The 13,248-nt window shown below is 39.5% G+C and overlaps 1 protein-coding gene and 1 pseudogene across 6 annotated transcripts; one reads left to right on the plus strand and one right to left on the minus strand.

The window, feature by feature from the left end:
* Positions 1–323: 323 nt before the first annotated feature.
* LOC126586014 (tRNA-specific adenosine deaminase TAD3) lies at positions 324–11,402 on the plus strand. Of its 6 annotated transcripts, none has more exons than XM_050250678.1 (12): positions 326–508; positions 701–771; positions 1,012–1,133; positions 6,208–6,224; positions 6,352–6,566; positions 6,652–6,725; positions 7,255–7,376; positions 8,305–8,387; positions 8,930–9,029; positions 9,719–10,177; positions 10,303–10,427; positions 10,713–11,402. In XM_050250678.1, the coding sequence occupies exons 5-12, from the start codon at positions 6,445–6,447 to the stop codon at positions 10,870–10,872; spliced, it is 1,245 nt and encodes a 414-aa protein (XP_050106635.1). In that variant the 5' UTR covers positions 326–508; positions 701–771; positions 1,012–1,133; positions 6,208–6,224; positions 6,352–6,444; the 3' UTR covers positions 10,873–11,402. The 6 variants fall into 6 exon arrangements, with proteins under 6 accessions (XP_050106638.1, XP_050106635.1, XP_050106636.1 ...); XM_050250679.1 differs by having other exon boundaries at positions 6,383–6,566; XM_050250681.1 differs by having other exon boundaries at positions 324–508; positions 6,208–6,566; positions 10,309–10,427.
* Positions 11,403–11,437: 35 nt separating this feature from the next.
* On the minus strand, positions 11,438–12,341 carry LOC126586624 (phytolongin Phyl1.1-like; annotated as a pseudogene).
* Between the last annotated feature and the right edge of the window lie 907 nt (positions 12,342–13,248).

The raw sequence follows: 13,248 nt of genomic DNA on the forward strand, positions 1-13,248 counted from the left end.
AGAAATAAGCAAAGAGATAATTGGGAAGAAATTTGATTTTTATAATAAATCTTATCATTGAACAGATAACTATTGATAATTAAATAATTAAATATAATAAATTGAACTTATTTTAATAAACTGGACTATTCCTACTATTGGCTCAAAAAATTGGACTTATATCAAGTTTTTCTTTTTTTTAATTAAAATTTAAATTATTTTGTCTTTTTATTATTAAAGGTTAAGAATTTTTTATTAAAATTTAAGTTTTTTTTATTAAATAAAATTATCACGTGACTCTGAACCCAATCGGAAAATAACCCAAGTTACGAAGACGTGACCCATCAACGCAAAAAAGATAAGAATATAAGGGAAAGTGAAAAGATTGCCTCTGCTAAGTTGTTGTCGAGTTGGGCACAGTGACAGCCAGCCGAGAAGGAAGAATACTGGGAGAATTAGGGTTTCAGAGAAGGAGCCGCAGACTCTTCTCACCACCTGATCGATCAATCGCGCGTCTTCCATTACTAAGGTTAGTCCCCCAATTTTCCAGATCGATTTTATCGAAACCCTAATTTTGTTTCTGGATTTTCTCTTCCTAACCCAAAAGAAAATATTGACGGTTTCTGCAAAATCCCAACAACTGTTTCAGCTCAATTTTTGTTTTTAATTTACCAATTTTTTTTATGTCTGATGATGGATGTTGGCGTGTCTTGATATGCAGGATTAATTCTTTGTTTCGTCGAAAAATGGGTAATTTGATACAAGAATCGCCAAGTTAGATGAAGGACTGGGGTAATACTGCTTGCTTTAATTCCATCCTAAGTATTCCTGTAAAATTTTGTGAGATGTGTTTGTGGGGTTTTTTTTTTGTGTGTAATTTTTGTTTATCTTGTTATATTCTCTTGATAATTGTTATGTTTAGTATTTACCACCTAAGCTCTCTTGCCTAAACCTTTGAATAACAATTCATTTGCTATATTGGTATAAGTGGAGTTATTTTGTTTACAAAGCTGGCTTTTTTCGGTGCTTCAGAAGATGAGAAAGTTTCAGCTCTCCTTGCTAAGGACAAACCGATACATAAATGGGATGACAAAGATGTGGATGAAAATGATACTACGGAGTCATGGGAGGATTTAGATGAACCTGCTCCTCTGGTAAGATCAATAACGCAGTTGTCATCTTATTATTTTGTTGAGTTTCTGAAAGCAATTTTTTTCCTGCTCATCATTCAGAATCCCTGTCATAGGTTGATTGATGATTGTTCTTGTTTGAGTACTAGCTAATTGGCTGGGGAATGTTTCATGTATATTTATCTTTAAAATGACCACGAGCAACATTGTGTTTTCTTGTGATTTGAAAATCCAATTTTGTATCTTGCGGCAATATATGCATATAAATGGTGAAAGACACCAGGAGACGACTTTCTAATATTATACGGGATGTCTTTGATTGGTCACACCATATATTGTCACTTTGTACTGCATTTGTCTATGCAGAATAGTAGTCATATTACAAATAGTTCATTGAGCGCTAGTTCTCTTCCTTGCCCTTAATTGAAAAATGAAAATAGAGACTAGGTTTGAGAAAAAGGGTTCCACATTATTGGCAAGTTTGACCTCCTTTTTGCAACAACTTTGATTGATCTCAAATGATTGGATTTATTTCTGCTTTACTGTTGAAAGTGAGATTTACTAGTTTAGGCCATATCAAATGGTTTGTTATGACAATATTTTACTAACTGGTTGACCACTCAATTTAAATCTTGTGGATTCCATTAGCCTATCACACTAACCTGCTTCACACAAAACCAAGCCCTTAAACGGTTCGAATCTTTCTCTTGAACTGACCAGATTTTCTGGTCTGCCCGCTACGGGCACAGAAATCCGACGAAGATCTCAACTTCCTTTTCACCAATGTAAAAAAAGAAAAACAGTGTGAAACTTTTTTCACTTTTTCTACTTTTTAGCGCTTACATGTAAATGCTATCAACCACCGGGTTCCTTGCAACGTAAATAGGTTATTGTTGTTGAGATGGGAGTGCAAGTCTCTAAAAAACCCTGTTTGAAAGTTTCACAAAAGCAAGAAAGTTTCACAAAAGCAACAACTTTCAAACTGAAATGTACTAATTTCGTTGTTCGGGTTTATAAACATAAAATTCAAAATCCAATGTGAGTAAAAAATCCATGCAATCTGGAGGTCATGAATCCTGAATTTTAAGCTTCACCTAAGTAGTGTCATTTCTAAAATTCCCAAGACAGTAAGAGGCTTACGAAAAAAATCACAACAATATACATTCTCACAACCATCCTCACCACCTTGCCACGGTCACCAATTCACCATGCCCCCATCGTATTACACCTCCATCATGCCTTGGAAGAGAGCAATTTCTCTATCATCAGTCCATTTTGTACCGTTTATAAGATCGATTTCGAAAAAGCTTATGACCACATCGATTGGAAATTCTTGGAAGAAGTATTATTGAGAAAGGGATTTGGGTATAGATGGAGAAAAATGGGTGCTTGGTTGCCTATGTACAACTAATTCTCAGTTCTGATCAATGGGAGACCTAGGGGAAAATTCAAAGCTTCAAGAGGATTGAGACAAGGTGACCCTCTGTCTCCGTTCTTGTTCACCCTAGTTGTAGACATGCTGAGCAGATTGATTGAGAAGGCTCAAGATAATCATTTAATCAAAGGGCCACATGTTGGGCAAGATAACGTGGAGATCTCTCATCTTCAATTTGCGGATGACACCATCTTCTTCTTGGCAGGGCATGAGGAGGCTTGGAACAATTTATTACATTTGCTGCATATTTTTGGCAAGGTTTCAGGTTTGAAGATTAACAAGGCAAAGTGTTCCTTGGTGGGAATTAATTCTGATGGCAAGAAAATTACAAGGCTTGCAAGTTCTTGGGGCTGTGAGGTGGGCAGTTGGCCAATGAGATACCTGGGTCTTCCCCTTGGCGGTAAGCCAAAATCTATTAAGTTCTGGGACCCGGTGGTAGAAAAGGTGGAATTGAGACTTCCAAGGTTGGAAGAAAGCTTTTTTATATAGAGCCGGAAGATTAACATTGATCCAAGCTGTACTGGGATCCTTGCCCATATTCTACATGTCCCTGTTCAAAGCCCCATGCGGGGTCATTGGGATACTAGAAAAGCTAATGAATGGGTTCCTTTGGGAAGGGGTTGAGGAAGGAAAGAAGCTTCACTTAGTCAAGTGGGAGAAACTGTGTAAAAGCAAGGAGGAAGGTGGCCTTGGTCTAGGAAATTTGAGAGATCGGAATGCCGCCTTATTAGCCAAGTGGCTGTGGAGATTCTCGCTCGAATCAAACTCTCTTTGGCATAAGGTGATAAAGAGCAAGTACGGTTTGGTGGCAAATGGTTGGGATGCTAATTGTCCGAGTCGAGGCTCAAGCAGGTGTCCCTGGTCTGACATCTCGGCTGGTTCCCCTTCCTTTCTTCACTCTTGCAACTTCACGGTTGGTAACAGAGGGAGGCTAAGATTATGGGAGGACGGTTGGTTGGAGGGTGGACCGTTGAAGGAGCAATTCCCTACATTATTTTCGTTATCAAGGACAAAAAACCAAAGTATTTGCAGTTTGGTGGTTTCTTCTTTACAGCCGGTTAGTTGGAATTTTGAGTTTAGGAGAAACCTAAGAGAGTCGGAGATTTTAGAGGTGGCTGGTTTACTGCAGAAGGTGGAGTCCGTACGGCTGTGCCATTCTAGAGAAGACAAGGAGAAGATGGAATTTAGCAGGTTTTGGCCAGTTCACTTGCAAATCCTATTAGTCTCTCCTTTGCAACAATGAAGATGTGCAACACTTTCCCCCTTTCTCTCAGATCTGGAAAGCAAAGGTGCCTCCAAAAGTCAAAATCCTTGTGTGGCTTCTGGCACTCGGGAAGGTTAATACTTGTGATCAAGTCCAAAGACGAATGCCTTTTGCCTGCTTTTCCCCCCATTGGTGCGCTTTGTGCAAGTCCGGGGAGGAGAGCGCCAACCATGTTTTCTTCCATTGTCCGTACAACATTCAACTTTGGTGGAAATTGCTCAAGGAAGCTGGAGCAAGTTGGGTCACCCCAAAGGGCTGTTTTGAGCTCCTAAGCACTAAGTTCGAAGCCCTAGGGAAAGGGAGGAAAGCCAAAACCTTGTGGGGGTCTCTGTTGATGGCCCTCTTCTGAAACATTTGGTTGGAGCGTAATAAAAGAGTCTTAGGATTACAAGGGAGTGGGGGTAGAGGAGCTTTGGGATAGAGTAAGACATTGGGCAGCCCTTTGGGCTTTGGTTTCAGTGGAGTTTAGAGAGTACAATCTCTCTTCTATAGTTAGGGATTTGTTAGCAGCCGTTAATTGATTCGGTTTAGCTTTTCCTCTGTTCAATTAGTTTTCAGTAGGGGTCCTTGCTAGTTTTCTTCTAGCTCCAGGTGGATATCTTTTCCCCGTGGTTTTCTTTTCCTCTTTTGTAAATTCTTTCCATTTTATAAATTTCTTTCGTTTCCTTTTTAAAAAAAAAAAAAACAGTAGCATGAGCACCTACTTCTTGGATCGGGGCACTCTGCATTACAAATCTTGAGAGTTGAGATGAGCTGGGGTCTTACACTTCTTCAACATGTACCTAATGCAACCAATTTTGAATTGTATGAATGAGTTCGATATGTGCTTGTCTCATCTTCTCTAAGTGTAAGACCATGGCTCATCTCAGGACTTGAAACATGTATGTCTCTCCATATTTTTTTCGGGTAAAGGGTGAATTCATTACCAAGACAATTATGAATTCATTACCAAGACAACATAATTACAAAGAAAGAGCCGCAGTTACAATAAGCACACAACTAATTTTTCTCGTCTCAGTCTATTACCTAAAGTCATAATTCTAGGACACTTTCATACATCTATTAAGTTTTCCGTCAGAACCTTCGTTAATGACTATGCGCCACGTGGACATTAAAAAATTTTAAAATTAAAAAATTAAAAATAATTAAAACTAAAAAACTAAAAACCCCATTTCCTTTCCCTTCTCTTCCTCCGCCCGAGCTACCCTCTTCTCTGAAACCCCATTTCTCCATTTCCCTTCCTACCTCCTTTGCAGAAAACCAACTGGGAACGTGGACGATGTCGGCGTCGGACCGGATTTATCATTGCGTTCTCCACCTTGGTCCTGGAGCCCAACCCTCTCTCGCTCCGCTCCTCCCTTTCCTTCCCCGGTCACCTCGCCGATCTGGAATGCACCCTCGAATCCATCTCCTCCTTCTCCACATCCTCCGCGGTAGTCGATAATCAGAGAGGCCCAAGAGCCCAGTCTAGGTAATTTCACTCAATGCTAACTGGGTTTGTAATTGAACCCAAAAAGATCTCTGGTGGGTCCAAGTCCATTCCGAGTCAGACCTGACACGCAGCTCGTAGAACCCACAAAGAAGGAGAAGAAGCAGAGAGAGGCGGTGGAGGAAACCGGTAAGCACTCCATTGGCAGAGTCCTTTGACACTCTTTGTTCATAAAAAATCTCAAACAAATCTAGATACGAAACAACCCCATTTCCAAGATTTGGTTTTGGAAGAAAAACTCAAATCTTGAAAAAGTGTCATTAATAATTTGATTGCATATCTTAGGGGCGAGGGAGATATATAAGAACCAAAGTCACATGGGGAGGTGGGTAAGTGAAGGAGGATGATTACATCTCTTCGGCTTGATCTCAGAAACCCAGAAAGAGTTCCTTTTGGTTTAGCTTTTAGGATTTTTGTTTTTTTGTTTTTATAAATTTTTTGTAATATATATATGGGCCATATTAGAGGTCGCACTTGGTGCGATGGCAAGTGCCTTCGCCCATGAGCGGTAGGTCTCGGGTTCGAGACTTGGGAGTAGCCTCTCTATAAATGGAGGTAAGGCTAGCCGACATTCACCTCTCCCAGACCCTGCTTAAAGCGGGAGCCTTGTGCACTGGGTACGACCTTTATATATGTGGGCCATATTGACACGTGGCGTCCATTCATTGTCCACGCATGCATCAATTCATCAGTTAACGAAAGTTATGATGGAAAACTTAACGGATGTATGAAAGTGTCCCAAAATTATGACTTTAGGTACTAGACTAGGACGAAAAAAATTTGATGTATGAAATGTTGACAACCAAAAAACTTTAGGATAGTAAACTGAGATTAACCCTTTTTACTAATTAAACCCTGAAAATCAAAATCTACCTTGTCTTTGAATGAAATTTCAATTCCTTTTTTGCAGGTGGATAGCTATCCAAAGTAAAGTTTAAAACTTTGAGCTGCAGTGTTTTGTCAATTTTCAAATTTTACTTTAATCTTGTGAAGTCCATAAACCCTAAGAAATGAAATTCTTCCGTTCCGTGTTTAATCTGGTTCACATAATCAGTGACTTACTTGTTACTTGGTGGTAAGTGAAGCCTCCAATCATCCCGGCAAGTGCAACAAGGTCCACTAGTGGTAGCTAGATTTAAGCTAGAATATGGAGGAGATGTGGCAGATAGTCCACATCCCTGACAACCCCCCAATCCCTCCCGACCAACAACCTACCGTCGATGCAATTGCTTCACTTATAGACCCTTTATTTGCCAACACTCTCGTAAGGTAAGCTTGGTTTGCTTTACTGGCGGCTATGTAGCACTTGTTTAATTTCTTTCTTACTTTTGACGAAATTGATGTAATTGTGTAGGCGTTTGAACCAAATTGCACCGCTAGAAAATCTTCGGCACGTCAAGCGGGTGCACAAGAAATTTGTTCAAGGAGGTCTGTCTCTATCTCTTAAACCCTAAACCCATTTGTTAAATTTATTAAGATTATCAAAAAACTAAATTTGTGTGTGCTCGACTTTGTTCAAAAGGGTTATTGGTAGTGAATTGGAGATGTTCATTCGTTATCCAATGGAGAAGATTTTCTTTATTGCAATTAGTCAAAGAAAGCTACACCTCCCTAAGATGGGGTGTCCTGCCCTACGTCACCTCTAATATGCTTTCAAACATGTCTATCAAACCAAAATAATAATCAGCATGACAAAATTTTTTATGAATGTTTTCTAGCATATCAATAGGATTTTCGTTTCCTTTCAAAAAAAAAAAAAAAAAGCATATCAATAGGATTTGTCTAACACTTGTGCATATTTCCAACTCTTGCTGGATATTCCCCTGATTTAGGGGGTTCAGGCAGCAAGTAAATGACGGCCAAGATGATATTTACCTGACATGGTTACCACATTGTTCTTACTATCTTATCTTTCGGGTACATCCAATTCGGTGTTGACTATCAGTTCACTATACAGGAAAAACTCAGTTGTCTGTGATATTATGTCTAGCTTCTCAAAATGGTAATCAGTTGGACAGCATTCAGAATGATGTACAGGAGCTGATGAATTCCTACCAGTTGAGTCCTTTTATCACAAAAGTGGGTCTTTCTCTTTTTATTTTAACAAGGTTTGACTTGTACTTTTTTCTTCTTCTGAAAGTAATAATAGCAGAATAACAAATAATCTGAACATATGTACTGCCCATTCTTGTTATTATGATTCTTTTCTATCATGACGAAAATACATTATAAAGACTACTACTGTACTATTGGAATAATTATGGTTGTAGTTGTTTAAGTTGATTATCTTAAATGCTTCAGTATGTAAACTTAATGTTTCTCTTGTTAAAATATTGCACATTCAATAAATTGACATTACGAATTAAATAGCTCGTTGAAAAATACTATTAGTCATGAATCATCTATTATTTTGTTGCCAAGAAAGAATGAACCTCTTGTTTTCTTTCTTAAGTTTTGTTTTATGGAAGTTGGGCCTCTTGTTAATTTATGTTAGGATGGCTGCTTGATCACTTGAGGAACATTTTCTTTTCCTGTCAAGATGCTTAGTAAGAATTTGCTCTTGCTTGATCGTAGACTGGCAGTTAGTGGGCTTTGATGATGTAGGATCAAAGTGTTTTCCTAAGGGAGTCATAAGGTCATAAATCCGTGGATTTGAAATATGTTAATTACTACCATTTTTCTTCTTCTGTATAATCTTATATCTGAATGCAATCATTTTAATTGTGTTTTACTGAATCCAAGCTTGCCTTTGGACTTTGTCTTACTTAATACTTCACTTTCATGCTATTTATTTGGGCCTTGCCTTGTATATACAGTGATATGGATCCCTTTCTTTCACATAAACTTATGACCCCATTTTGGTTATTGAATTTCGATTTGTTTGAGTGTCTGTTATTATCTTCTGAAGGCCTACTCTTCTTCTGGTAGTCTCCAAACTTGCTTTTGTGTTTGTTTCCTTTACCATTAAACTAGACCATGGCCAACATCTAAAGCCACTCAATTTTAGGTCTGCAAGTATGCTGCATCATCAAAAGAAGAGTGGGAAGAACAATGCAAGCTATGGCCAACATCTTATCATCCCCCAACTTAGTAAGCTTCCACTCTTTTAATATTAAATGTAATCCAACTATGCTGGTTTACGTCAGTGTTTTTTAGCACTGTTTTTTAGCACTTTTTTCCAGGAGTCTTTAGTTTTTATCTTTCTAAGATTGAGCTGAATAGGAGGTGAAAGATGTCTCAGTAACAATGAACACTAGTCCTAGATTTGTTCCTGAGCATAAATGATGGAGCAGGGTCATGTGATAGCTTCCCTTGATTAAAATCTAGGGTCATGAGGAGGTGAAAGTTGCCTTAATTATATATGAACAAAAATTTTCATCACAACTTATATGCACGAACTTGAAGCTATGCTAACACCAACAGGAAAACATTGGCAATTACTAGTATAAGGCATTATATTGGATGGTTACATAAAACTTCCTTTCTATCTGCACCTTTGCAGTTTAGGTTTGTTACTTGCTTTTTTCTTGGTGGCTCCTCCTTCTGCATTTCCGGAATACATATGTCAAATAATTATTTGTTTAACATTATTCTGACTCTTTTTGTGTTTGCCTGTGATCTTTTAAATACAGTAATATTGAAGGCATTACTGGATTCAGTCAAGAGGACTCACAGTCAGTATTCAGCTTCATGAAGTATGCCATTCAGTTGGCAAAGTCTGGTGATAATTTGGTAAAGTATTACTCTCACTCTTAACAGGATTGTGCTTTCATAAGTATTTAGGTCGTCCTTTCCTGATCAGCTTTCCAATATTCAAAATTACGCTAATACTTTGAAAGTATTCCTGAATGAACTGGAAGGGTTGGGGTGAAGTCAATTTTGTTATCTCTTGCAGTCTTATTATTTATTTATTTTTCAGCCAGCGTCCTGTTGTAGTCTTGTTAGTGCTTCTCAACATGCATGGATCAACATTAGTCTGAGGACAACAATAGTCTACTCTTTAGAAGATATTCACTTTTCCTTTTAAAAATAATGAGAAAAAAACTATCATAATCTTGATTGTTAGTTAATTCTGCTGTAGGAACTAAGTTCTATACGAAACTTGTTAAAGTTGATGTAAGGCTTATGACCTGATGTTGATTTATATTCTCAACACATCCCCTCATGTGGTTGGCCTGAGCGCAACATGTGGATTGGGTGATGTAGAGCATGTGTGACCATTCCGGTCTTAGCTTGTGGATGGATTGCCTGCTATGATATCATGTGAAAGTTAAGGCATCCAACCCAAAATCAAATGGCAATGGGTGGAGAGTTCAAGGAGTTCATTTTGTGCAATGCAATGCAAGGCCTCATTTTTTGCATACCACTGAGCCTATGCTTGGTGCTTGCTATATAACTGTTCTCCTTTACTCTATCTGCAGGAAGTCAACGCTGCAGTTATAGTGGATCCTTCAGTTAAACAGGTTATTGCGAAAGCATGTGATCAAACTTGTTCTTGCTATAATCCAAAAAACGAGATCACCCTTGAAACCAGCTGCAGTGAAAAGCTGGAAACTTCTGTTTGCCATGGCATTTCAGGTGGTGCATTGAGCTGTAAAGAGCATTCAAACGGCTTTCCAGCTAAATCAGAACAATTGTACACCGGTGTTTCTTGTTTATGTCCTTGGGGATGGGCTGAGCAAGAATCAGACATGAGTTTGCGTTATTGCCACCCTTTACGCCACGCTTCCATTGTTGCTATTGAGTCTTCTGCTGCCAGGGACAGGCTTCTTTTCCCCAGTTCGGGAAAAACGCAAGATAATAAGTCATTTGAAATGGACCACATGCAGTCTTGTTCAGCAGCCTCTCCGGCAAAGAGACAAAAGACCAACTCCACAAATGTGAGTTGTTTCTTTCTTCTTCACAATATATTTTCTCATTTCCCTGATATATGCTACTTCACAGTTGAAGTTGTTGGGGCTGGCTTGTGTTCAAGTTTTTATACTTAATAGTCGTCTTATCACAGATTCAGGTTAATTATGGTGAAGACAATCTGGACTTGAATGGTGAAGGTTGCAGCAGATCGCTATCAGCAAGGCCTTATCTATGCACAGGTTTTGACATGTACCTTGTGTGGGAGCCGTGCATAATGTAAGTTGTTGAAACCAACCAAGCTCTGAGTTTAGATTTTTTTTCTATTATGGTTCAGTAATGATAATAGAGGTCGCACTTGGTGCGATGGCAAGTGCCTTAGCCCATGAGCGGTAGGTCTCGGGTTCGAGACTTGGGAGCAGCCTCTCCATAAAATGGGGGTAAGGCTAGCCGACATTCACCTCTCCCAGACCCTGTGTAAAGCGGGAGCCTTGTGCACTGGGTACGACCTTTATGGTTCAGTAATGATAATAATGGTGTTGTGATTGTGAATTGTATATGAAGGTGTGCAATGGCACTTGTGCATCAGAGGATCAGGCGGATATTCTTTGCATATCCAAACCCAAAAGCAGGAGCATTGGGGAGTGTCCACAGACTACAAGGCCAAAGAAGCTTGAATCATCACTATGCTGTTTTCAGGGTCTTAGTAGGGACGGACATTTGAAGGTTCAATTCCCCCGCTTTAGCACTTCACTCTCAGCATCAAGCCATCTTTAAGCAACTCGGGGAGTTTGTGTCGTATATCTTGTTGGATTGCATACGACTGTCCCAGCCTGTGGTCGTTGGCGGAATATGATGCAATATAGTCAAAAGGCGGGAGAGGGGCCCGTGCTGCCCTTTCAGCCCAGCATACGTCACTTTCCGCAGATGATGTTCCTTAAGGTAGGTCTCCTACGAATCTGGCTTCCCAAAGACGAAACTCTCGGGCGGGAACTCCAAGCCCTAAATTCTGGATTGGATTGGATTGGATGGGGGCTCCTATCTTTTTCTTTTATTGAAAATATGAATTTCATTCCATGAAGAAGAAGAGCATACAGCTGATGGAGGCTCTTAAGTATTCAATTTATAGTTTGATGGGATGGTGAAACATTACATTCCCGCTCTAGTCTCCATTTTAAATTAACATTTCCCTTGGAATTTATTCCTATTAGAGATGCCGCGTCTCAATATTTCAAGCAAATGTTACCCTTAAAACGGTTTGCTCAAATGGTCGTCCATGCCAGAATGCTTCATTGCATGATATGGTACACAAAGCACAGAAATGACCTAATCCTCATTGATCCCAAATCCTTTTGAAATGCAATTGAGGAATCTGCTCCGGCTTGGTTATTGGAATCCAAATTAGCTGATTCAAAACTGACTCCTCTCTCCGTAGATTTCCTCGGTTCCTCCAACTCAATCTCTCATTGCAATAACATGCTCTTTAGCCTTCTTTTTATCTTGCTTGCTGGACTTCCCCAGCGGAGGGGCTTTTGTAGAATTGGCAACTTCAATTTGTCCCTTCGCACTACTTGCAATTACCACTCTGAGAAAGAGTCTCCAAGGAGGTGATCGAGCGGTGGATAACAGGAACAAGCTCTTCTTGTATGCCGACAGAGCTCAATACTCAACAAACTTACCCTTGAACCCTTCCTTTCCTGGCTACCTTGTTGAATTCGTCTCTCAAATGCTCTAAAAACTGAAAACCCCGGTATTCCCCAAACTATCATCAACAATTGTGAAATAAACATACCCATCTTCAATTAAGACAAGTCCTTTTACCCACCGTCTCAAAATACCACCTATGAAAAGGAGGACTCTTTTCCAAACACAAAGTAGCCAAGTTCCCATTTTCACAATCTCCGCCATTATACACTAGAGGATGGGTAAGGAATTTATTTATGTTTCCTAGTTTGGTTGTAACTCTCTCTTTAATATTCCTTGTATCACAAGGAGAATAGTTGTGTATATATACATTTCCACTATTGGGAGAAGAATAACAAGAACGAACAATAAAACCTTAAACGTTGTAGTTTTATCTTTTGGCATCAGAGCAGATTTTGGCCTGTCTTTTTTCCCTAGATGCCAACCTTTGGTGGCTCAACGAAAATTCCGAAAATACAAACCGGTGTGGCCTCGAAGCAAGAGACCCATACTCGGCAAAACCTTAGAAGCAAACAATTTAAAAACTAAAGCTGCTGCATCAATTTGCTGCAAACCTTAGAAACCAACAATTGGAAAACCACAACCGCAGCGTCAGTTTGCTGCTTCAATGGCTGACAGCCAAGCCATGCTCCGCTTCGAGGGTTCGATGTCTGCCTCAAATGGGCTGGCCACAGGAAAGACAGGACGTGGGCTGGTTACTTCCGAAGCCCCAAATATAACCAACAATCCAGCAGGTGCTGGCGTCAGCAAAAGGGCTGGAGCAGGCCCGCTTGGCCCACCAGCATGGACAGACCGTGGGGATGTTTTTCACCCAGATAACCTTGGCCTGCAGCTATCACTTTTTAATTTGATTGCTTCAAGTGAGCAATCCAAAGACCTAGGTAACATAGGCATGGCTTTAATTGTATCTGTTGAGCATGATATGGCTTTAATTGTATCCAGGAGCCGCTGATCATTAACTTACGATCATACTCTTTTTAACTCCATGACACCACCTCCATGAAACAATACTATTACTACCAACAGAGGTGTTGCCCCGGTTACAGGGGCAGATTCAATAGCGCTCACTCCTACTGTAATGCCTTGAAAATTTAAAATATATGAATATGTGGAGAAAATGGAAAATAAATATATTTATTGTTATGAATTTCGAATGGGAAAATGTGAAATTCCGCTTCCGGATTTTATTATTATTTATGTCGTATAATTTTTTGTTAAGTGGAAAATAACGAAAATGCCCCTAGTTGATTAACGTAATTATACGAGGACGTATTTTTATCCTCATATATTTTATCGTATTTCTTTGCATCTTTGGATAGAGCTCGATCTAGCGAATGCGTAGGCGTAAACCGTTTGTAAAACGGAGTTATAACGAAAGAGTTATAAACGAACGAAG

The sequence above is a fragment of the Malus sylvestris genome, chromosome 10 (assembly GCF_916048215.2).
Source record: "Malus sylvestris chromosome 10, drMalSylv7.2, whole genome shotgun sequence".
Taxonomy (NCBI): Eukaryota; Viridiplantae; Streptophyta; class Magnoliopsida; order Rosales; family Rosaceae; genus Malus; species Malus sylvestris.

Coding starts and splice junctions, on each gene's coding strand:
- LOC126586014 (XM_050250678.1), top strand. CDS start 6,445: ATGGAGGAGATGTGGCAGATAGTCCACATCCCTGACAACCCCCCAATC. Junction 7,377..8,304: donor TGAGTCCTTTTATCACAAAA/GTGGGTCTTTCT, acceptor ACTCAATTTTAG/GTCTGCAAGTATGCTGCATC. Junction 8,388..8,929: donor TCTTATCATCCCCCAACTTA/GTAAGCTTCCAC, acceptor TTTTAAATACAG/TAATATTGAAGGCATTACTG.